Below are 24,850 nucleotides of genomic sequence, written 5' to 3'. Positions count from 1 at the left end.
CTAGTGAATTTAGAGTTCAGAAGAAACGTTCCAGCAAGGAAAACCCTCTCCTGCACAAGACCAATAACTCCTGGGCCTCTTGGACTGGAGCTCATGAGTTCTCCCCTCCCAGCTCCAGAGCCTTCTCCAACAGGCGCATTAGCTGTCAATTTAGCAAGTGTCTGGAGAAGGGAGAAACTGGGATTCCTTATCTGGCCAGGTTCATGGGTGATATCCAAAATGCATAAGACTTACAGAGGGAGTTTTTATGACAGCTATTAGTAAGAACAATTTCCCAGTTCACTTCAAATGATAAGTCACCGACTGAGTCACGACCAGGGTCAGTAACACAATAAGTTGTGCAGGATGCCCAGGGCTAGGGAGGATGGCTTACATGGTCTCTATTGTCCCTAACTCTTAGCAAGAGCTGTTAAATATCAGTGCCAAAAATTATTTGTTTAATTGAGGTGGGAAAATTGTGCCATGATGTAAGATGGGGAATGGAAATGCCTTGCACGAGACGCTTGCACTGCTCCCTGTGCTCCCCCACTGGTGCTTGCTTGGAGCAGAGCTGGTGTCCCAGAGGTCACCAGTGTCACTGCTCACAGAGCACATCACTGCTGGCCCTCAGTTCCTTACCAAGCCTGGGATCTGGCACGACAAGAGGAATGCAGCAGCATCCTTCAGCAGCTGCTTCTGATCCTGCACCTCCTCTTTGCTTGACTCAGGGAAGCGAACACCTGGGAGGGGAAAAGAGAAAAAACATGAACCACAGCAACTCACAGAAACAAATCCTCTACATAAAGTGTATAGTAAGAGCAGGTAGAAAGTTAAAGTAATTCTGTCTCCCTGGAATGAAAGATGCTTCAAAAACTCATCTCAAACTCTACAACTTGTTTTGATGGGAAGAGCAGTGGTGGCTGTGCTCAGGTAGCAGCTGGGCTGTTGGAGCTCAGCAGTATGACTGTGCCTGCACACCACCCTGATATTCACCCCCAGAAACACTCTGGAATCTTTTCTCTATTTCCAAATAAAAAATATGCTCCTAGCCCTGGAAAGCTACTTGTGATGCCTGTGCCCAACTGTGCATGTGAAAGGGCACTGTGACTGCTTACCAAAATGTAAACCCTGTCCTTCACTGAGGGCCCAACATCAGTTGTTAAACTACAACTGCTTTTTGTGTAAACTACTATATTAGGATCAAATTTATTTTTTTTCTTCCCTCTGCTTCTCTTCATGTGGTCTAGCAGCTGGGATGCTGGAGAATCACAGGAAGATTCTTGGCAACAACCTGCAGCCCTCCCCCGAGCGCAGTGGCGGGAGACACTCAGTGCCTGCACGTGGCAGCTCCAGCACTGCAATCCATTGCACTGCTCTCTCTCTGTGCTTCAGAGAGAGCCCTGCACCATGCCCAGTGAGCCAACAGCCAGCAACATTCTTGGCTCCAGAACACAGTGCTTGTCTGCAGCTGGCTGGACACAGTGCCCTTCTGAAGGAGGACTGAGCCCAGCTCTGGGTACACATACCTGGGGAGAAAATATCCGGGTTAAAGCGAATGTCAAACGACGTGTCACTGATGGAGCCGACAGCCTTGCACGCATTCCGAATCACTTCTCTACTTTTGGGATCCACTGGAGCAGGAAGAAAAACAGACTACAAATGAATGTGGAGTTCAAGAAATTACAAACCTAGCTATGATGATGGAAGTTTTGCTACTAGAAACAGCAATGATGGTCCATTCTGCAGAAATCCATTATAAAAACAATCAACTGTAAGATATTTGGAAAGGAGAATGGCTGCAAAGTCTGAAGAAGAGCATGTAAAATAACCCCAAAAAATCCCATAGACCTCTGCACCTCCAAGCATAGACACTCAGAACTCTAAAGCCTGGGGTTCCCAAAGGTGCCCATGCATTGCTTGCCTCCTGCCCAGCCCCAGCACTCTCCTGCACCCCCACAGGCCAGCCTGGCCAGGCTATTGCTCCTGGCAGAGCCGAGGGGCTGATGGGCTTGCTGGGTTCAGACACATTCACTCACCCAGCCTCCCGAGGCGACTCATCCATCGGGGTGTGAGCAGAACTAACAAAGAGTTCAGGCACTACTGACAGGCAGCCAGTGCTTGTCCTGTTTAACAATCATCAGTCACCCCAACCACCCCCAGTCTGGCACCGCTCCCACCAGTGACAGCCCACCAGCCAGGGCAGGAGGCCTGGGCTGAGCTGGTGCTGAGGATGAAATACCTGTTCCATCATCAGACGCGATGGTCTCAGCGAGCTCCTTCACCTGATCAAGTCCAGTCACGTTATCGTCTATTTTGCCATCCTCTGACTCAGGCCTCTCGCTGTCTGCGGCGCCATTCTCTGGAGAGGCACCATTTTCCAGTGCACCTGAGCTCTCCTGCTTGTTGGCTTTCTGCTGCATCAGCTGCAGCGCAGCCAGCTTCATGAATAAGAGATACCTGCAGCAAAGGGAAAGGGAAATTCAGCTCAGCAGAAGAATCCCCGAGGATCACCACTGCTCTGCAAGGAAAAAACCTCACCAAATTACCATTACAGACCACAGTTTCCCTGTGGAAATGCTGGCTATACACCCTCTTCCCATCAGCTTTCCAAAAATCTAAGGAATACACATTGTCAGAAGCAGCACAAAACTGGCTTTTCATTCCCCACCCAAATGGGAAGTGATCTCCTTGCTGCGTCCATAGGCAGCATTCGCAGCCAGCTCAGGAAGACTCATTGCCAGATGCACAGGACCACTGACACACAAACCAGCAGCAGTTTGGCCAGGAGAGCTCAGCAGAGAGAGGTCCAGGCTCTGCCAGCCACGGAGCAGCAGCCACAGTCCTGCTGGCTGCTGTCTGGAAGCTGTGCTGGGAGCAGCAGAGCCGGCTGCGGGCACAGGGCAGAGCTGGGGCAGGCACTGGACATGCTCCTCTGCCAGCAGTGGGAGGGCTCATCTTCCTGGCAGCCAGAGCACAGGCTCTGGTCACCTGTGTCAGCAGAGCACCCCCAGCCCTTCCCATCGGGAGCAGGAACATTGACATCACAACACCCCAGGGCTGCACCGCATGACTGCGACGTGTCCCACTCCCCAAGTTCCCACTGCCTCGCCAGCACAGAGCAACCCACAAATCCCACCACAAACGTGCCTACAGCACTTCCCACAGGATTTTTTTCAGCCTCTGGGAAACAAAAGTAACATTCAGGACGTGGAGAGCCTTAAAAAGGAGCATAAATTCTTCCCATTCCCTAGCAATCAGGTGCACAGAATACCTGCAGGGAAAAAAGAACTTCTTAATGTTTGGAGAGGGACCAACAAAAATAGATCTGGAGACTAAAACACAAGCCCTGGTTCCCTGGACACCTGTCCAAATCCCTATTGTTCTCACCTCTCGTTATTTAAGTTTCTAGAATTGCACTTGCACGGCCAAGCAATGGGGCAATTAGTTGCCCACTCCTGAGAGCTCTGCTGCGGTGCTCCCAGGACAGTGCAGCACGGTCCTGACTCAGACCGTGACCAGTTGCAGGTGGAGGAAGGGGGGAGCTCTGCTCACCTGTGTTCTACAAAGGCATCAACAAGCTCTTGCCGGAGACAGCAAAGCTTGTGTCTGTGCTGCTTGGGGAACCCCATTTTCTTACATTCCTCTGGCATCTCCTCCCCTTCAACAGGCAGGAAATTTAGATCTGGAGGGAAAGTGCGGAGCAGGTCCAGGATGTAGTGACGCCCATCGTTGCCAATAATGCCTTTGCACTCCACCGAGGAGCACAGCTCCACCTCCTCATTCTTGTCGTTGAGAACTTTGTGCTTCTGGATCTTCAGCGGCCTGCTGGTCTTCTCCAGCAGCTCCAGGTACTTGGGGTGTGAGACAACTGTCTTGCCAAAGTCTATTGACCCATAGATGACGCTCTGTTCCTGCTCCCGCTCCAAGATGCCAGGAATAATCGACTGAGCTGTCACCCTGTAACCTCTGTAATCCACCACGACAGTGCCCAGCGTGTACAGCCCTTCCACATCCACAGCGTTGTAGGTCCGCACACCATTCAGATCATTGGTAGGAGCTACATAAGCGGCCACGTCTCCACCGAAGTCCTTGTAGTGGTCACGGACGTCAAAGCCCAGGCTGAAGAAGATGTTGTTCCAGATGAACATCTGCATCTTGGTCTCCTCGCTAGGGTTAATGGCCATGACATTGCCATCGATGACGGCCATAGCACCCCGTGTTGCTGCTGCAGTGAAGTCACTGTGAACCTGGAGGCAGGTGGAAAGAAAGCCGGATCAGGATGGACTCCCAGCACCCTGCTCTCAAAGATCCCTGCAAATTTTTCCTTTGCTCCTCTCCTCCTGATAGCCTTCCAGCAGGCAGGCAGGTCCACTGGCTTTTACTTCTGAGCCTGGTTAGTGGCTTGGATACAAGCCCCAGGAGCCAGTACATAGGCAGCAGAGATGGGGATATGTGAGGAGCTATCAGCACATCCCAAAGTTACCTTAAAAATGGCTCGTTCTCTCAGCAGCCTCTCAGGCAGGTTCTTGCGTGGCAGCTCCCGTGTGGTCTGCAGCTCCTCATTCCAGTCTCTGGTCTGAAAAGGGAAGAAAAGCCTTTGGGGAAGCAATGCATTGTGTGGGAAGGGACTGGCAAGGCAGCATTCCTGCTTCACAGGCATTTTGGGAGAGAAAGGGGCAAGAATTCAGGCTGCAGTGGAGCTCAGAGGAAACGAATTAGCAGCAGGAATGAACACACTTCCACAGTGGACTTTATTCAACAGCAGTCTAGGACAGATCTCTCATCAGCCGAGCTAACACAGGGCAGTACCAGAAGGAGCAGCACAGTGCAACTGTTATCAGCTCATCAGCCAGCGCTGTGGTCATGCTGCAGGCACACACCTGCCCACAGCCAGCCCTGCACCATTCTGTGCTACAAAGCTGCAGCTGAGGCATTTGGAATAGTCTGGTCAGAGACACAGGAGCTGTTCCACACCTGACTGGCATGGAGGAACGCTCTGCCTCCTGTGCAGTGACCCTCATCGGAGCAGGGATGGGGAATTTAGAAACACCCAAGACCAAGCTGCTCCTCTCAGACCCTTCCACACTCAAGTTGCTGCAGCCTCAGCAGCACAGCCCCTATAGTCAAGGGCCCCGTGAATAAGTTTCCCCTTGATGAGCAAGACCATTCCACAAATACCAAAGGTTACTTGTTGAAAGCTAACTGGTTCCCAGCACAGCTGGCTGCAAAACTCTTGCCAGCATTGTCAGGTAAAGCAAGACCAATACCTGTCCAGGTATGTGCTCCTCATAGCCCAGTCTGGAAGTGTAAGCATCTTCGGCCCGGACGCAGTCCATGACGTGCTCTGCTTGCGGAGCTGTCCAGCTGTACACTTGGAAAGGAGTGGCTATCCTCTCAAAAGGGTGTCTCTGAACCCTAGTTTGAGAGGGAAAACAATGAGACATTTTTCAAAGAAATATTTCCTCCTATTTGAAGAGAATTTCCCCTGTGCTTTCACACTAGTCCAAATGGGTGACGTTTGAGCCCACAGTGGAAACTCAAGCCTTGCCGAAAGGCCTCCTGTGTAATCTGTCTGCTCTCAGCAGGGGCTGGGGGCTCATCTATCGTTACTTCTGGCCCAAGAAGCAATACAGTATAATCATTTTTAAATGGCCAGATAGTCACAGTGGTGGCTGGAGGCCACTGCTGATTTCAGCCCTTGTCTAGTGTCACTTTCATCTCCTAAATGAAGCAGGAGCAGAGCTCCCGAAAGCCACACAATGTGCCTGTCAATCTGCACCCTGCTGAGCTGAGGCAGTTCATTAAGTGACTGAAGAATGACAGGCTTTTGCACAGGACCCACTGTCCAGGAGCAGAACAAATGGTCCCTGCAGCAAGGACGGGAGAATCAAACAATGCCTTATTGTTGGTTTATTATTATAGGAGCTAGAGGAAATTAGAGAAAATTAACATGCACAGGCAAGTTTAAAATAACCATTCTCTTTCTACCATAAGCCTACACAAAGCCCTTGAGTGTTACTTTCACTGATATTTATGTTTTAGTCTCTTTTTTGGACCAGAGAAGAAGTACCTACTGATCAGGTTACCAGTGCTGCTGCAGCCCGTGGCCATGCTCCACACTGAGACTCTGCTGCCTGGGTAACTGGGCAGCCACCAAGCCTCCCACGGGGCACGTGGCCAACAGAGCTGCAGTGAGGAGACCCACACCTCAGGAGCTGGTCAGCACACCCCCCGTGTCCCTTGTGTGAACACTGCAGTCACCTCCAGGCTCGCTCTCCCACTGTGCAGATTTGTCCTGTGTGTTCAGTTTCCCAGCAGGGACACCCGAATTCCAGATAAGCCCCCCAAGTGATATTGCCATGGCAATGGAATGCTGTCATACCCACACCCTTTGCTTCAGGCAAATCAACATGCTGTAAGCAAGAGTCACTGGAGAGCTGCAGCCAGAGAGGAACCATCTGGGCTTCCCCCAGCCCCTGTCACCGCTGTGCTGAGCGCCACAGGCAGGCACATCAGCTCTGACAGCTCATGTTTCAAGTGAGGGAAAGCCAGCTACCTCAGGGTGCTTGCTGTGACGTTCAGTCAGGTGCTCTTTGGTCCTTGCAGCTTACAGTCACGTGTCCCAACCACCCACCACTCTCTGAGCTCAGAGAAGCAGGCACTGCAAATCCTGCTGCACTAGTGGCATCCAGCTCCCCAGGACCAGCCACACAGCTGAGCTTCCCCAGTTTCACACAGACTGCTCAAGGAATTAGAGAGGAAGAAGCACTGCTACCGTTTCTTCTGCAGGGCAGAGAAGTTTTTTTTGAAGGTAGGGCTGATCTGGTTAAGTAGTTCCACCAAGGAATGACTGAGAAAACTGGGGTTTGCAGGTTTGGGATTGAAGTTGTATGCAGTAGACCTGCAAGAAAAAAAAGAAACAGTCACAAGCCACTGTCATATCTGATACTTCCCATACCCTGGGAACGTGGGACATGACCAAGAGCTCTCCATACATGCACAGTATCCAGTGCTGCCCCACATGCCCTTGCCTGCAAGACAGAGACCATGGGGCACACCCGGGAAGCTGCGCTGCAAGGGCCCTCTCCAGTCTCCCCACATGAGACACAGCCAGTAACCCTGTACCTGGCCCTGATGGGTTATTTAATTTAGATATTCAGCCACCCTCAGGCTCAAGAGAGGCTTCTGTTTTTATAGCTGGGAAGGACTGATTTCATGGAGCTTCCCAAACACACCAAAAGAGCCGATGCTTAACAGAGAACCCCCTCAGCAAAGCCACTCCAACAGGCACAACCACAACAGTCTCTCACAGTCATTGTTAAAAAAATAATAATTTCTAGTCAAATTTGTGCCCAGCTCAGGGAGTTCTGACAGGCTGTGCTTTTGCTTTAGGGCAAAATGAGATAGTTGCAATGGTCGGGAAGGAATTTCCTCCCGACTCAAAACACTCTAATTAGTTGATGACATTATGGGATGTTTAAACTTTCCCTAAAGCACCAGGCACTTAGCCACTGTGGGGAAGTGATACCAGGCATAACTGAACAGCCCAATCCAGTACAGCAACTCCCACAAACCCACGTGAGCAGCGAATTAAAACAGGCTGCTTTCTGCCAAAGAAAAAAAAAAAAAAAGGCATCAACTGTTTGTTTGTGGGTTCTTTTCCAGTTGGCTGCTGCAGGGCAGGACAGGAAGAATCTCAGTTACTCACTGATTCAAGTAAAATCCCCGAGTGGACGCAGTGATACTGACGTGCCGATCCTCCACCGTGATGACATACAGATACATGAGGTCCCCGTGCATCTTGCGGTTACCAGGCGGAGGGTTCCAGCCACTCATTGTCAATACCTTTAGGCACTGCAAAGGCTACAGAAGAACACAACAGAACACCTCCTGTCAGCAGGAATTAATTTCTTTGACTTAGAGTCATTCAATGTACAAGGCAGATCCCTTATACCTGCTTGATTCCAGAAGTGGAGCTTACAAACCCACCTGGTCTCCAGAGCACAGCCTTCCTGAGCCCCCTGCAGTCCACTAGTTTGCCTTTCACACCGCAAGGCACGGGTGAAAACAGACACCCTGGGCCTTTGGGCTGCACAGGGCACGGATTTCTTGCTGTACTGGTTTTCAAATGGCAGCTTCTAAACCGGAATCCAAGTGGGAGGGGATGGGAAAGCTAAGGGCAATCTGTAGTGATCTGCAGATCCTGTCCTGTCTCCAGGACTTTGCAGGGGAATTCTCCCTTCCCTGCCACCCCTCCCAGCAAGCCTGGCCCTTGCACACTGCAGCTTCGTTCAGACTCCATGTCCAATGTGTTGCACACCAGCTCCTGGACTTTATTCTTTTAGCTAAGCAGAGCTATCCCAGCATTTGTTAAGCACGAAGCAGAGCAAATCCCAAAGTCCACTTCAGCTCAGCTTTCAATCCCTGACCACCAGTTTGCTGTGAGGAATGTGCCAACAGCTGTTTCAATGACACAGGAGAACTCTACCTTCCAGTCTCTGTTCTGGGGCTGAAGGGCACACAGGGGCCTCTCTTTGCTACCTGGCAGGATATGTTCAGGAGGGGTGCAGTCAATTTGTTCCATTTCGGTACCTTTCTTCTTCCGTTTTCCACTGTCTAGAATGGACAGAGACAGAAAGTCAGTTCTGGAAAGTGCAGCATTCCCTCCTCCAGTCATCATTCAAGGAGGGATGCAGAAGTGCTCCGAGTGTTCCTCTGCACTCCCAAGTGACACGGGACAGGTGACTATCACTGTGTGTTTAACTAAGCAAGGAGTCAGGGAATGAAACCCCTGACCACACCAGAGAAGTCTTTTTGCCCCCATACCTCCCAGGTCTCCTTCAGTGAAGACACTCAGGAAGGATAATGAGTTACAGTCCACACCATTGAAAGCATCTGATGGGTCAAGACTCTTCAGAAGGTCCCGAATGTGACGCACATGTATCCTGGCTTCTCGCACTGTGTATGGCTCTGAGGAGCAAAAAGTGAGGAAAAAACCTGGAATTACACATTTGCCTAATCCTTTGGCACACAGGTCTCAAAACAGCCACGGGAAAGGGCTGCTGGGTGGCCAAAACCACTCCCTATAAAAACCCTCATTCATTCCCTCCCAAGTCTGAAGGAACTTACCTTCCACCACTTTCAGCAGTGAGCCCTCCTGCAGTCCTTCAATAGTTTTCAGCTCAGCAAAGTTATCGAGGACGTTGCCATCCAGCTGCAGGGAGAAGCAAGTCCGATGGCAAGTATCCTCCCGGTCCATCAAAACTTGGTGGATCTCTTGCACCATCTCTTGAGGAGAAACCTTAAGAAGGGAAGAACCCAGTTATTTTTTAACTTCACTTGTGCTCTTCCCAAACTTTGTCCCTCTGCTGCAGAATTGAACAACTCTTGACCTCTCCAAGCTCAGAAAAGCAGACTCTACCTCCCTGTCCTTGCAATGTCCAGGCAGGCCTGGGCCAGACAGCCTCTTGCTCACATCATCTCTTCCTTTTTGTCTCAAAGGCACTGGCCAGGCAGCCTCTCTCCCACAACCTCCATCCTTTGCTGCCTTGTTTCCCACTTAGTCCCATCAGAGGATGGACAGGTCAGGGAGCTGTGAGCAGCCTGAAGGTACTGCCAGACTGTGACTGTAGGGGCTACCAGGAACCTTCCTGGGCACAGTCCTGCACCCCCTTCCCTGCCTGCCTGGCTGAAAGGATGGACCTGGCTCAAATCCTTCCTGCTGCCTCTGTTCCCCTCCCCAGCTGGCAAGGGCAGGTACCTGAAGGGAAAAGGGCTCTATCCCCGGTGCACAGATCTTGACAGTAAATCCCGTGTCCTGGATGACGATGACCTCCTGGTCGTTCCCATCTTCTCCCGGGTCAGCCTCCTCGTGGCCATTCTGTCTGGCATCCTTCTCGCCCTTGAGGCTGTCGTGCGGGCCACTGCCATTCATCAGTGCCACACCAGATGGGTGCTCTGGATGAGAAGAGAGGGATTTAGACAAGGTCTGAGCTAAGGGACAGTCCTCTCTGAGTGGCTGCAGAGACTGGCCTGGACACCACTCCTGTCCTCTGGCCAGTCTGAGCAAACCAGAGGTTAAAAGGCAGGAAAGGTTTTATTCTGCACTTGCTGTTTACTAGACAGAGGTGTGCCAGGCCCTTCCCTCCCTTCCCTCAGAGCATAATTAATGTGCTCTCACTTGCCTGTGGGGTTTGCATCTTCCACAAACTGTGTGGAGAGAGGAGGGAAGGAGGGCAGGAAGGATGGGTCAGCGTAAACCACACTGAGATGTCTTAAGAAGCCTCTTAATTAAAAGAAATGGGTGTGTGGTGCTCTGCGGCCTGGAGGCAGCTGTAACCTGTGCACCAACACGTTAAACAGCTCCCCACAGCCCCGCTGTGACGTTGCTGCTCAGCAGAGAGAGGGAGGCGAGGAGCTGCAGTGGCACTGCTCTGCTGCACGTCACGTGGCAGCCTGGTTACTCCACCGCCACACAAACAGCTCCCACGCCCCTGCCCGCATCTGGCCACCCTCTGCATTGCCAAAATACTTCACAGAGATCCCATGGTGCCAGGGTGAGGCTCTCCCTAAGCAATTTTATTCAAGAAGAAGGTGACGACATTTAAAGTGCCCATTTAGACAGATGCATCACAGGGCTGGGGAGCTCTCTGCACATACCTCACCACTCTGCAATGGTTTGTTTTCTTTTCCAATAAGGTGGATAGTGTCAGAGAGCCGATAAGATCTAGGAGGCTGCCAGTCTCCTAGAGCTGCCTACACCCTGTGAACCAGGCTGGGGACCACACTAGAGAGGACCAAGGTGCTGGAAGAGTGGAAAGAGCCACTGATGGCAACTTGGGGATAGGACAGAGCAGGGCACCACACCAACCCACACACCCGGGGAGGGGAGCAGACATCGTGCCCTGTAGGGCGAGTTCCCAGCAGGGCTGTCCTGGCACACTCAGCTGGACCCACGAGGTCACACATGGCTGTTCCAGCTCGGTGCTCCCAGATACCCACTTGCAGGCAGCACAGACAGAGTGGGTGGGGGTCTTTCCCAGGCAGCAGAAACAGCCTTTCTGAAAGGCTGCACGGGGTCAGGGCAGCTCCAAGCCAGGCCAATGCCCTGAGGCTGCAGCCCCGCAGCCAGCTCCATCTGGCAGGTCTCTCTCCTCCTCCTCCTCCTCACCTCCCAGCAAGGCACCCATCTCCAGGGGAGATGGCAGCTCAGCTTCCCTCACCTCAGACTGGCACTGTGGCTTGACACCTACAGGTGTCACAGACAGTCCTTCCCCTCGGCCCCAAGTGCTCCTGCAGTCCAGAGAAGTCATCCAGCCTTCACCATGACCCAGACCAGGAATGGAAACGCCACAGCCCCCTGTGCGCCCCTGGAGCACAACACGAGCTGCAGCAACAGGCCCTGCTGAAGAGTCCCCCAGGGTCATACCCGCTTCAGACACCGACTGCCAACACAGAACCCTCAGAGACAACTGTCAAGGCTGAATTAGGACACGGTGAAAGGGCAAGAAATGCAATGAGAGCACATCCTTTCCCAAAGGCAGCAGGTAGCAGAGCTACCTCACACAGCCTCTGCTGCCTTCAGCAGCTTGGCAGCTGCTGCTCATGTTCCCTGTCACCATGCGTACGTCCCCAGCACAAGCTGCTCATTCCTCTGACAGATGAAGCCAAGGGCGAGCCAAACAAGAGGCCTGGCTCTGGCTCCAGCAAGCTGCAGTCATGCTAGAAAGGAGGAAGAAAAGCTCCACACACGAGTGCCGCAAGAGATGTGGTTTCAGAAAAACCACACTATGCCCAGAGGGCTGGGGAGAGCCCCTTGTCACACCCTACAGCCAGCACAGCCATGCTCCTGGACTGCCTCAACACGTGGGGATGTGGAGAGAGCACAGAAAAGCCACCACAGAAATGCTGCACCTGGGGCTACCAGTACTGCAGAGAGGATGGCCCACCAGGCACCTGAGCCAGACCGGCCCAGCCCCTGCCCACCCAAGCAGGGCAGGATCACTGAACTTCTGCTCCTGCTGTGGCAGCCAGGAAGGGGAGGCAGAATGTGGCTATGATGAAGGTTGGCATTACAACCCATGCACATGCTGGTGTGGAGCACAACAAATGCCTTCAGTGGCAAAGCAAAGCAAGACAGAGAATTCTGCACGCAGCAAGAGAAAGTCACCAGCCAGGACCATGCTTGTGCTTTTCACCCTTCAGTGGTGTCGGATTCCCAAACTAACGAGTGTTTCAGAAATCAGAAGATTGTTTCTTGACTGCAGAAATACAAGATATTTGGCCTTTCCATCTCTATTTCCCTACTCAAGTGAAGACAGGGCTGGCACAGCTCTGCACTTTGCGACAAGAAACATGTATAGGCAGCACCTTCACGTCTCCTTACGCCAGAGGATCCAGCTCCAGCCAGTACTGTCTTAAGTTTAGAAACAAAAGTTAAGCCTGGACTGAGAAAGACCTGCTGTGCAGCAGGTTAACCCCTGGATGTGAGCCAGCCAAGGCTTTCCAGTGGGGTCTGTTCACAATGGGGATGTTTAAATGGAGCACAAGCTGGCCTGGAGGCCGTGCTGCCTCCTGGCTGCTGACTCACCAGATGTGCTCCCCAGGGGAAGAAGAGCTGCACCCACCTGCCTAAAGTGGGTCACCGGTTCCTCCCACCCGCTGCTGTGCCACAGCCTCCGCAGCACCAGCACAGAGAGGGAGGCAGATCTCGGGGCACTTGATTTCAGCCCACTTGACGTGGCATGAGGAGCAACAGGGACACCTGAAACACACCTGCAGAGATCTCTCCTGTTCCTCACTCTCACTTCAAGCCCCAAGTTGGCCAGCAGCTGTGTCTGGCTGCTGGCTCTCGCTGCCGTGTGCTGCACCCCGACGGCTGGCACAAGGCTCTGAGTCATGGAGAAGCTGTCCCACCCACTCCGGGGGCAAACCCGGCCATTCCTCCTGCTTACCGCCCTGCTCGCTGCTGGAGACGGAGCAAGGAAATCCCTTCTCCAGGTCACACTGCCCTTGAGACACAGGTTTGTGGTCTTGACTGAAGGCTGTGACCTCTGACATCCCCTGTCATTCTAAGGGCTGTGCCACTGTCCCAGCAAGGACCTTCCTCCTCCTCTCAGCCCCCAGTTTGTACCCAGAGGTGTGGCAGAGGCTGCCGAGCTCTGGCTCGCACTGGCTGAGCCGTGACAGGATGTTCTGATCGCTGCTCCGAGCAGCGTGAACAGTGACAGCACACGCGAGAGCAGAGCGCCAGGGCACCACCTCAGCGGGGGAATCGACCCGCGCTCCCTGTCTGCGGTCACACCTGGCAGACAGGATCAGACCGAGGATTAGGTTTCATCTTTGCGCCTGGACGAGGAGTTCACACGCTAAGGTGACAGCCCTGCTTTAATCACGCTTCCTATTTACAGCCAGGCTGCAGTGGTGGCGGGCACCTGGCGAATCCAAGCAGATGGGATCCTGGCGTGATGGAAGGTGCACACCTGAGCCTGAATATTGCTGGCTGCACACAGCCATTGACAGCACAGATCCTGGAAGTGTTAGTTAATAACTAATAATTGTTCAAGCAAATCTTCTAACCCAAGGGCAGTCACTAATCCTTTTCCAAGATTATCAGATCAAAAAGTCAGCGACATGACATTTCTGTGAGCTAGCCTGGTCTGCAGGGACTGCTCTGTTGGTGATGAGTTTCCTTCCCTACATTTAGTAACCACAGAGATTGTCAGAGGCACAAACCTGTAACTTAAACCCTTACTTTTTCCAGCACTGAGTTTTGGAATGCATTTCTTACCAGCTCCACTGCCATTCTGAGGGACCAAATTCTGCCTTTCCCTCTTCAAAGTTATTTCAAATTCCAAGCAATGTAACACAGTTTCTGCGGTTTCCCAAGCAGCTGCAGCCTCAACACCTGCCACTAGCATGCCAGTGGGCATAGGGAAAGCTAAATCACAAACTAAGCTACCAGCTCAAGTCAGTCACACTATACATCCCCTCATGCCAGCAGGTACACCACAAGACAGGATTTGAGACCAAAATTCAGCCACTGTGCAGGGCCCGAACAAAAAACAAAGTGATAGAAAGGCAAAATTTGATCTTGAGACTTAAAAAATAATCTGTTTCTCATATCCTAGAAGTCCTGGCGTGGAAAAAAGCCTCTCTGAGTTACCACTTGGTGCCACACTGGAGCAACTGGTGTGAACTCCAACTGTGCTGTGCCAGTTTGTGGAAAAGTGGGAGAGGAGGAAAGTCAGATGTGGCCGAGTGGGTGGCTGCTTCCCTCCCACGCTGCAACAACTGGCTGGCGCCCACTGTCCCCACAGCACTGGAATGATGCACCAGAAGAAACATCCCCTTCTCAGCACAGCTGCAGAGCTGCTCCATCTCTGCAGGTCAGGCCTCTCCTCTAGCCACATGCAGCTCAGGGGAGCCAAAGTCCCCCAGACCCTTTTGGCCCCACACTCCCATCTGCACTGCTGCAGGCTGGGCCAGAGATCCACTCCCATCCTCCACAAGGACCATGTTTGCAGGCACAAACAAAAGAGGGATTTGCCTTATGAATTAAAAATCTAAGCAAAATGCTTTTATGTTTGCTTTGCTCACACAGACAAGGCACAGACAGGTCCCTCCATGGTACACACCCAGGTGGGATATCTCGCCACCTTCCTCCTCCACCTTCTGCCGTGAAGTTAAAATGTCACCTCTGCTTCCCTCCCCCCTTCTCTGTGCTACCCCATCTTGCAGGCACAGGCAGCCACCCACCCCCATTAGGGGGATACAGTGTTTTGGCTCCACACAGCATGACAGAGCCCCTGGGACAGAGTTGAGCACCTGGGAGAGAGAGCTTCTTTTTTTTCCTCTTCTTCTTCTGCTGCTGCTGGTTTGAGGACAGAACCTGTCCCTGGGAGTCAGGATCACAGTTTGACCTGCCACCAGGACAGGTAGTGGGCTCTGTCACTACAAAACCAGCACTTGTGTCCCAAGCCTTAGGCGACACTTTGCCAGGGGGTACAGGCAGCACAACTGCACTTTGGGCCTGTGGGGTTTTCCGCACACGTGCTGGCAGAGCAGAGGACGGTGTCCCAGGGCTCCCCCAGGAGGGAGCAGAACCTCTGTGCTCCAGCCCAGAGTCCAGACCCACCACGGCTGTGTCTAAAGGCACGGCTGCCCATCCCTCGCCGTGGCCCTGGCTGGTGGGATGTGCTCCAGGGCCCGTATCCCCCCCATCAGCTGCTGCCACGTGCTCCTCCCGGCAGCAGGATCTGTGGGCTAAGCCGCTGTCCTCAAGTTTCACACAGCTCTGGCAGGCCTCAGGCAACTGAGCATGATCAACCAGCCCTGCCAGCCTGTCCCCAAGGTCAGCTGGAAGGACAGTCACCTCAGGGGATACCTCTGCACATTGGAGCAGGCCAGCAGTGCCGACACCGGGTCTCAAACCCCTCTTATCGCAAACTGTCACCGTTCCTTCTTTGTCCTTGGTCTCAGACGGGTCTTGGATGTATTCGGTGCCCTTCTGCAGATTTCCAGTCACCGCCTCACTGGGGATGATGTCTGGATATAGCCCAGCACACTGGGCAGCTTCTGGCATCTCTGGGCAGACAGCACAGCTTGTGGGAGACTTTGGCAAGAGGGGAGACCTCTCGTCAGGCGAGTCAGAGCTGTGCGGCTGAAAGAGGAGATCGGTGAATTGCCTGCAGCAGTTTGCAAAAAGGCCGTTCCCCATGACCACTGGCAGCGTGGGTCATGCAGCACCGGGTCACAACAGTCAGCTGTGTTTCACACATACACTGAAGTCCCTACGAGGCACACTCCCACACACAGCCCGTGCCCTCTGCCGCCTTCTCACGCTGTCAGCCGCCTTCTCCAAAGAGGATTCCTTCTTGGCCCTAGGGTAGCAGGATGCAGAGAACCAGCAGCCGGCTCCGCACAGGATCCCACGTGCTCGCTGGAACTGGATGCTGGACACGCAGCAGTTCTCCCAAAGTGCTGCCCAGCGACCTTCATCCACCAGCACACCCTCGCCCCTCTCCCCGACTGCCACGCTCACACCACGATACCACCAGGCCCCGGAGCAGCTTCCACAGCGGCGACTCTCCTCTCCTCTTCTCTTCTCTCCTCTTCTCTCCTCTCCCTGCCGTGCTGGGGCACAGGCGGGCTCTGACAGGTTCTCCAGGCACTCCCGGGAGGATGCCGGCCCAATCACCCTGGCCCAGGCGGTTATAAATAGCCCGATCTCGAGTGCCACACCAGTGCAGCATGGGATGAGTGCTTGTGCCCCAGCGCTGCCAAACCCGAGCGAGTGAGATGCATTGAATTACAAGGCGAGCCAGTTACTATGGCACACCCGGGCCCAGCACAGCCATCCATACTAAGCAGGCGAGCACAAAGCAGGCAGGCAGTGAACCAGTAAACAGTTTCCAGACAAGTTTTCTCTCCTCTCACCCTGCTCTGCCATATCAAACACAAATAAACCACAAAACTACACACACAACCCCCTAACACCTCTCCTCTCTCCATGCTACGTTAAGAAAATCACAGCAACTGAAGCAGGGATTATGGAGCTGGAGATTTCTCCAAGCACCAGGTGCCCTGGGGAGGCTGTAACCACGCAGGACACCGCTGGCTGCCAGCGAGGCCACGCTGCAAACGCCTGCTCCTCTCTCCCTCCACAGCACCAGCTGGGCATCACAGCCCCTCTGCACACACCCTGTGCTGGCAGGCATGCTGCTCCACACTCAGCTGTGTGGGTCCCTTCAGTGCTCCAGGTTTCCTGGGACACATGTAGAGAGCCAGATCTTTCAAACACGTGATGTGACATGCAAGAGCTGCAGCCTAAACCAGGCAGCCTTGGACCTGCCTGGGAAAGCCTTCGCAAGCACTGGACGCGGCTACACGGACAGGAAGGGACACAACTCTGCACCAAGCAGAAGAAACATAAACACCACAACTCTAGTACAAAAACATCAGAACTAAAACAAAGCCAGGACCACACAGGTCACGCGGTCCCTGCTCAAGGCCAACACAACACACACAGAGCAGGGCAATCTCCTCTGCAACAGCAGCCCTGGGAAGGCCAGGAGCAGCCCCCGGAGTGTCTGTGCCAGCCACCTGCCGGGAGAACGGGGCTGAGAAACACACTAGCAGCTCTCCACAGAACAGCTTCTGTTGTCCTTTTAAATGGAAGAGGAATCAGAAGAGAAGTCTCTCCCAATCCAACTTGTTTCATCTCCTGTAAGCAGCAAGCAAAGAACCCTCAGGACCTCCACAGCTGCTCCTTCTGGGCAGGAGCTGATGGGCCTTGGAGCCCCAAGACTGGGTACCCCTCAGCCTCGTGAGCCAGGACCAACTTTCAGATCACATCGGTATTGCTAACTTATGTTTTTCTGATGATTTTGGAAGAAGCTGTACTGACAGTTTCAACTCTTCTTACTTACCGAGACCTCTGGAAAAAAAAATCTCCCCCTGGAGAAGTACCTGGTCAGGGCCCATGAAGCTGGAGCCACATTTCTTTGACTCCAGCCAAAGCAAGCTCAAGAGCAGCGTGGTATGTGTCAGCTTTAACATCCGAAGGCTGGTGTCAGTACAGCAAATGCAAATTAAATTTTAGCTGAATAAGTAATTAAAATAAATAAATAGCTTAATGAATCCAAATAAATTGACTAAATGAACAGGCATTAGCTCCAGAGATGGCCCTAATGGAAATGTGACTGCAGGACATCCCATCAGGGGAGGCAGGAGACATGCAGAGGTGCCTCCATCTGTCTCCCCTGCAGAAACCACAGCTTCCCAGGAACTTCCAGCACTTTAGGTGCAACAAGGACTTCTTTTAATAAGGGCCCACAGTAAAACATTAGAGCTGCTCTATTGCCATCATTAAACTCAAATTGGTTCTAGCCCATCTGTGGGCAGAGGTACAAGACCTCCATTTATTTCTCAGCAGGGTCAAGCCCCAGGACATCCATGGGATCCCACAGCTGCTGGCTCAGGTACTCACAAGCGCCTGTGCTTTGCATCTGGCACTCTGACTTAACCCACACTGTACTCTCCACATCTGGGAACTACATTTGAACCCATTTGTAAACTTTCCATCTGGCCAAAACTTTGGAAACTTAGCCCTGAAACTGGTTAACCCTGCTACAACTGGGTGACCCTGCTACAACAATGTGCAATTCAAACATCACAGAAATCAGGAGCAAAGAGTACGACTAAGGCAAAGAGCAAAGATCAGCACCAACAAAAACATCAGCTGTGTCAGAGAGAGCATGTTTCCCAAATTGCAAAAGAGCTGAAGGAAGGAATCACATTTTAGACAGACACTGTGAAACAGCCGATAATTCTTCTCGTCTCTGTGCTTAACTCGGGCACATACCTTAGTTTCAGAAAGCCACTGGGACAACAGGAGCCCAAGGCATGGAATCAACCTGCTGGTCTGTGTGCAGTGGGACTGGCAGAACATCAGGCCTGCACACAGAAGCAGCAGCACTGTAGCAACAGCTACAGCTCCACAGTGCTGCAGGGAAGACTCCAGCTTCATCCCATGCTACCACCGGCACCTGCCACCACAGCCACAGCAGCTCTGGGTAAAACTACATGCAGCTCGAGTCTGGAAGGATCGACTTTGCCTGTCCTGAGAGTCCCATATAAACCTCAGTGTGGCCACGAGCCACCAGGACCCCCAGAGGGGGTGGCAGGGAGCTCTGGGCAGGGTTTGGAGGGGAGATCTGACAGCTGAGCTGTTGTCCTCGGCAGTTCCCACTGCCCTCCTGTGTCCACACACGGCCCTGGGGACCCGACAGCAGCGATCCCTTCAGCTGGAGAAAAGAGCCTGCACTTCTGCAAGCGTGCATCTATTTTCCCACCCAAAGAGGGAAAGTTATCCCCTGTGTAAGTGCCTCTATGCCACACTGTCAGGAAAATGTCCTGCACTCAATAATTTTAGAGAGGTAGAATGCAACAGAAAGCTCCGCTGGCAAAGGGGAATGCACGAGCTCAGCTGCATCAAGATGTGAGAACCAGACGCTAACCCTGAGACAGCCTTGCTACTACAGCAAAAATCTGACCTGCTGCCAAAAGTGATAGCCACTGCCACCATGGCAGGAGCCATATGTTGGTTTTCATCTCTGGCATGCTGTCCAAGCACTGCCCCATGGACTGGCTTTGCTTCTCAAATACAAATAAAAAAATGCATGAACTTCAGACCTTTAAAGCTTCTAGAAATAACAACTTTCCAGCACAACCAATGGAGCACAATGCAGGAAAGCAAAGCGGGTGCTGGGAAGCTGTGCCAGGAGAGGGGTGTGCTGCCAAGTTTAGTCATGTACAGACAACGAAGGCAAACACATGGCACTGGTTTTACTGTGCAAGGGGCAGTTCTGTGTCTGCAGGTGGATTTATCTCAGTGCATGTTCCTGACCTACTTATTTCCACTTTTCAGCTGGGAAACCCAGAAGCAAGGCTGCTCAAACAGAGTAGCAACCTTCCAGCAGGAGTTCAGCTCTTATCCCACTGGCAGAACCACCCTGAACATGATCCCCTCGGGTTCCCATCCCTCATCTCGCTGCACGGATGCTGTGTTACCATGCTCCTTTCTTCTTATCCTTGTAGTGGTGATCACATTTCTCTTGCACAACTTTCCTCTGATTCTCCCCTGAAAGTCTGTTAGAGCTGCATATTAAAAAACCCCGAGTGCCAGCAATTCAGGCCTTTCCGAAACACCAGTGAACCTCCAAGGTCGGGCAGACAGCAACAGCAGATCCCAAGATTAAGAATCAGCCTTCTGACCTTGTTGCTAATGCACAGCAACACTTGCTTCCCCAGCAGTTTTCCATTAACACCTGCATTCTCTGCTGCTCTAACAGAAGAGGTGGCTGAAGGCATTGGGTGGCCAGGACGCTGACAGATGGAGGGACTGAGCTAGAAAAAAACACATCTGGGCAAGACAAGGTTGAAAGGCATTTTATGGTAGCCAGAAGCACTGATAAACTTGCACGTGAGAGACTTCTTCTAAGGGCAGTGAAAACCATATAGGTACAAGAATCCAAGAGATGCTGCACACATCGACTGTCTCTGACCTCACACTAGCTTATAAGAAAGGTACCTTATCCCAAAACAGCCCCCGACTCCCTGACAAGACCTTCCCCCCTCCTCCCCAGATCCAAGAGGTGCCTGAGCAATTGTGCAGTGCTGAAACACGTGGAAGATTTTTCCACCTTCCATCCTCCCTCAGCAATCAATTGCACCCAAAGAGACAGGGATTACACCACGTAACTTTTTAACCCAGTTGCTGGCACTGCAGGCGTGATGCCTGCTTCAAAATCTGGCACGTGCGGGAGAGGGGGAGGCTCTCAGCACTGAGCTCCCCACTCTTGAACTGCATCCAACTTGCTCCACCACCAAATGCCAGTGAACTTTGCTTTAGGTGACAAACTTCAAAAATCCACCTCCACACCATAAAACTGGGGGGAGGGGGGGAAGGAAGCAGCAGGGAGGTCACTCAGCGGATTCACGTGCCTCAGGACGAAGGCCAGCCACAAGCCACGCTGCTTGTGCTTTAGAGATCAGAGAAAAAAGCCAAGCCTGAGATCAGCACTCAAGGATGTAAGTTCTTGAAAACATAACGCAACAAACTGCAGCTGGCACTGAGGACAGTCAGGAAACGGGGCTGCACCTCGTCCCTGGCCTGAGCCACTCAGGCTCCGATACAAATCAAGAACAGTCAGCAAATAACTAGTTAAAATCTGCAATTTTCAGCTGAGGTCTCAAACAAGCCTCTGCCCTTCCCAGAAAAATTCTTGCTTCTGATTGCTTCTGAGTATTTCCTAACGTGTCAGTGGCTCCCACATGCCGAACTTCCAGGAGGATTCAGCCCTCTCCTGCCCGCCACCTCCGGGACACCCCTGTCCGTGCTCGGGCAGCCCCACGCGGTGCCCGGAGCAAACACGGCGCTCGCAGCCCCGGCGGTGCCCACCCTGGCCCGGCTCGGCCCCCGGCCCGGGGGAACGGGGCCGCTCCCGGCCGGGCCCCCCCGCGGCCGCGCGGTGGAGCGGCCCCTTGAAGGTGACCTTCACCGGGCCCGGGGCTCCCGCTCCGCCGGGACGGGCCCGCCCGGGCCGGGGGCACCGCCTGCCCCCGCGGCTGCCCCGGGCCCCGGCCCCGGCCCTGCCGCGCCACGGGCGGGCTCCGCGAACCGCGCGGCCCGGCCCCCCTGCGGCCTCGGGCCCCGGCAGCCAGCGCGGCCCCGGGGCTGCGCGGAGCCTCCCCGAGACGCGGCGGGGCCGCCGGGCCCGGCACGGCTTCCCCGACGAACGGAGCCCCCCGGGCCGGGGGCTCGGACGGCGCCCGGGCTGCTCCGCCGAGGTGTCCCCGGGCGGGACGAGCCGCCCGGCTCGGCGGAACCGCCCCGGGTCCCCAGCGCGGCCCCGGCCCCCCGCGACTTTGCCGACGGGCCCCGGGAGTCCCGGAGCCGGACAGAACGTGGTGCGTTCGCACCGCCGGCCCCGCGGGGCCGGTCCGCGCTCCCGCCGCAGGCCCCGGCCCGGGCCCTTACCGGGGCGCTGCTGCGTGTCCGCGGGCCGGCTGGCACGGGGTGCCGCGTGCTGCTGGTCGGCGCCCTGCGCGGCCGGCACGGCGGCCGGCGGCATCTCGCCCGCTCGGATGACCATGGGCCCGCGAAGGACAGCGCCGTCCGCCCGCCCCACGTGGTGCGGCCCCGCCGCCGCTACGGCGCCCGCCACGGCCCAACCCCCGCGCCCGCAGCGCCTTAAAGGGGCCGCGCGCCCCGCCGGGACCGGCCCCGCGCGGCTTCGGGCGGCCCCGCGTGGGCCCCGCACGGCCCCCGACAGACCCCGCACGGCTCCGGACAGACCCCGCACGGCCCCGCTTCCCGGCCCCGCGCCAAGCGGGGGCACGGCCGAGGAGGCCCCGCAGGCCCCGGTGAAGGTCATCGGCTGCCTGCGATGTTCCCGGAGGCCGCAAGGTCGCCGGGGGGCACGGGGGTGACACCGCGCCCGGCCGGGCCCGGGGAGCCGCGGGGGTCCCGGCCTCACAGCCCCGGGGCCGGCCCTGGCAGAGTGGCCCGGCGGAGCCATCGCGGCCCTGGGGCGACCCCGGCGCTGTCCCCGGGCCCGGCAGCTCCGGCCTCCAGCCCTTCGTGGAACAGGAGGGAGCGCGGTTTGGGCTGGAAGGGACCTTCCATGCCACCCCCTGCCATGAGTCGGGACACCTTCCACTAGACCGGGTTGCTCCAAGCCCCGTTGTTACCGACCAGGTTATAGCTCATTAAAAAGGAGTCTATGTCGCAGTGGGGAGAAACGTTGGGAAAATCTTTATTTGTAACACATAGGGCTTAGTAGTATGTAAAAAAAACAAAACCCAAAACAAAACAAACCAAACCACCAAACTTCCTTAAGAAAGGATGTTCTTCAAATGTTCTTTTAAACAAAGATCTGTTTGATTTTTGTAACTTCCAAGTAATCAACAAGAAGGGAGATTAAATCTGTGAAACAGAGAGCAGCTAACAAGAAAGCTCTAAGTGATGTACATGTGTTAGAAAAACAAAGTTTAGGGCTTCACATGCTTCAGTGATCTCAGACTCGGGGGAGGAAGTTAATATAGCTTGGGAAGAAGGATGTAGCACTGGTAGTGGACACAAAGAATGCTAAATTTATGGGCCACAAGGACATTTGGCAGGACTCCCAAGATAAGGAAGAAACTAATAAAACCAACTCATCTGAAATTAGGTCCAAGTGGGTAAATGGCAATTCTGGCAGGATCTGCAACCGCCAGCCCAAGAAACTCACAGGCCCAAAAGAAGAGAGAAAAGAGAGAAACGGAGCGTGTGGACTAATTAGCATGAGAAGCAAGAGAATCATTACCCAAGAGAAGATAGAATACTAATTAATAAAGGAACTAGGTAACTTGTAGCCAATGAACACTAACTCCTTTGTTTGCTAAAATGCATAAATAGTTAAAAGTTTTGATAATTGGCATACATGTTTGAAGGAGCCATCCCCACATACCCAGTGCTGAATAAAGTAATGTTGGCTTTCTAACCTAACACAAAAATCTCCTGTTTGGAGAGTTTATCTTCCAGGTTTTGGTGTCAGCCTGGCCCTGAACACTTCCAGGGATGGGGCAGCCACAGCTTCTCTGGACAGCCCGTGCTGGGGCCTCACCACCCTCCCAGGGAAGAATTTCTTCCAGATATCTCATCTAACCCTGCCCTCTTTCTGTTTGAAGCCATTCCCCCTTGTCCTGTCACTCCAGACCCTGATAATGATCCCCCCCATTTACCTGCAGGCCCCCTGTAAGGACTGGGGGGCCACTCTGAGTTCTCACCAGAGCTCTGAAGGGGCTCTGGGTGGTGAGGTAGGAGCCAATTCTGGGACGGAGGCAGAGATGCTCATGGTTTGTGGCTGGAGGTCCTCGGTGCTGGGGCAGGGCAGTACAACCCTCTGCAGATTTCAATCTCTTTATTAAGAAAAAGGCATATTACAACAATTCCTAAATTACAGCTCCATACTCTAGTCTCTGGGTGTTAACACATTTTGAAAAGCACTTGGTTAAAAAGCAAAGTCAATGTGAACATCGTCCTGGCAAATAAGGGTGACATGTAGCAAGATGAACATTCAAATAAAGCAGAGCAGTGTCAAACCTTTGGCATCTGTCCCTCCACGGCGCTCCCCAGCATGAGGCACAGGCGTTTATTGTTCTCACTGAGCTTAGCAAACTCAGCCAAGGACAACATTTTTGCTCCAAAAAAACTGCAGCTGCTCTGGGACCAGGGGAGCAGGTACCACGGGTGCTGCCCTCCTCCTCCCCCTGTCAGAGCCCTCCCCAGGGGCCCGGCACAGCTCCAGCCAGGAAGGGGTGATGTCACCACACTGTGAGGGTTAGACCCTCTGCACAGACTGGGGTGACAGTGACTTTGAAACATGTAGACAGTGCTTGTCCCCACAGGGCTGCAGAAAGAGTCTGATGCTTCAGACATGCAAAGATTTGGGGGATTCCCATGGCCCAATAGCCTAAGTCCTGCAATAATTGCAATGATGAGAAAGGGGAAGATTTTTGGAAGTTGCAAGATCGGGGAATCTATCAGGAAGAGCTGGGAGGCATCACCACACCCTGTCCAGGGAGGACCAGGCACCACTTGGGTGTGGGTTGGGTGCACATCTTGCACACTGGCAGCTTTGTGACCCTGTTCCTGCCTGAAGGGGCAAGGGGAGGGAGGGTGAGATGAAGGGATCGGATATAGTGGCACTACTGGATGTCCCCCTCCAGGTCCTTCTGTCTGGAGGCACCATCCCTTCCTGTGGCTGGGGCAGCAGCATCTCTGCAGGGCAGGAGGAGAGGAGACAGAGGCAGAAACAAGGCCCTGGGGAGCAAAGGGCACCTCTGACAGCAAGAGGACACGGCGCGATCTTTGTGCTTTTCCGGGCCGCAGTGTCTGGCAGCTCCTCCGCGGCCGCTGTGCTCATCGATCCCGGGCTCCTCCTGCTCACCCAGCCTGGCACACTGGCACTGCTGATCTTATCCACAGCGTGAGGCAACCCACGGGCATAAGGGAGTTCTCTCCCCTCCTGTTGCATTCCCTGTAGGACTTGGCAGCCAGGCAGCGACAGAGCAAGAGAGTGACAAGAACAGGCGTGCACCGAGGCAGCTGTAGTGCCAGCACAGCCAGACTGGCTCGATGGGGCTGCTGGGACATGAGGGCTGATGTTCTAGGAAAAAGGCAGGTGGTGTGGCTTCATTTGGGCAGCAGGAGCCAGTTCACAAGGCTGCACACAAGGACTCAGGAAGGTTCACCTAAGCCCCAAAAATGAAAGTCCCTCATCATGCTGCTGATTCACCTTCCCGGTGGGGAGAGCTTGGGGAGAAC

The 24,850-nt window shown here is 53.9% G+C and overlaps 1 protein-coding gene across 2 annotated transcripts in view; it reads right to left on the bottom strand.

The window, feature by feature from the left end:
- Positions 1 to 21,639, bottom strand: part of CLUH (clustered mitochondria homolog) — a 32,745-nt gene extending 11,106 nt beyond the window's left edge. The window contains exons 1-13 of one of the 2 annotated variants that reach the window (XM_027883848.1): positions 21,521 to 21,639; positions 9,740 to 9,936; positions 9,109 to 9,280; positions 8,806 to 8,949; positions 8,468 to 8,595; positions 7,688 to 7,842; positions 6,755 to 6,880; positions 5,247 to 5,394; positions 4,463 to 4,555; positions 3,532 to 4,226; positions 2,219 to 2,436; positions 1,506 to 1,610; positions 619 to 719 (exon numbers count right to left, since the gene is read on the bottom strand). In XM_027883848.1, the coding sequence (XP_027739649.1) occupies positions 619 to 719; positions 1,506 to 1,610; positions 2,219 to 2,436; positions 3,532 to 4,226; positions 4,463 to 4,555; positions 5,247 to 5,394; positions 6,755 to 6,880; positions 7,688 to 7,842; positions 8,468 to 8,595; positions 8,806 to 8,949; positions 9,109 to 9,280; positions 9,740 to 9,936; positions 21,521 to 21,635 (2,397 nt within the window). In that variant the 5' untranslated portion in view covers positions 21,636 to 21,639. Of the gene's footprint in view, positions 1 to 618; positions 720 to 1,505; positions 1,611 to 2,218; positions 2,437 to 3,531; positions 4,227 to 4,462; positions 4,556 to 5,246; positions 5,395 to 6,754; positions 6,881 to 7,687; positions 7,843 to 8,467; positions 8,596 to 8,805; positions 8,950 to 9,108; positions 9,281 to 9,739; positions 9,937 to 14,805; positions 15,698 to 21,520 lie in introns of those variants that run through there. The other variant, XM_027883846.1, reaches the window with a different exon arrangement.
- Between the last annotated feature and the right edge of the window lie 3,211 nt (positions 21,640 to 24,850).

This window comes from Empidonax traillii, unplaced genomic scaffold (genome assembly GCF_003031625.1).
Source record: "Empidonax traillii isolate 1590-97213 ecotype Southwest subspecies unplaced genomic scaffold, ASM303162v1 scaffold135:size1941959, whole genome shotgun sequence".
Taxonomy (NCBI): Eukaryota; Metazoa; Chordata; class Aves; order Passeriformes; family Tyrannidae; genus Empidonax; species Empidonax traillii.
The sequence above is the reverse complement of the archived record's forward strand: the minus strand, read 5'-3'. Positions and strand labels throughout refer to the sequence as shown.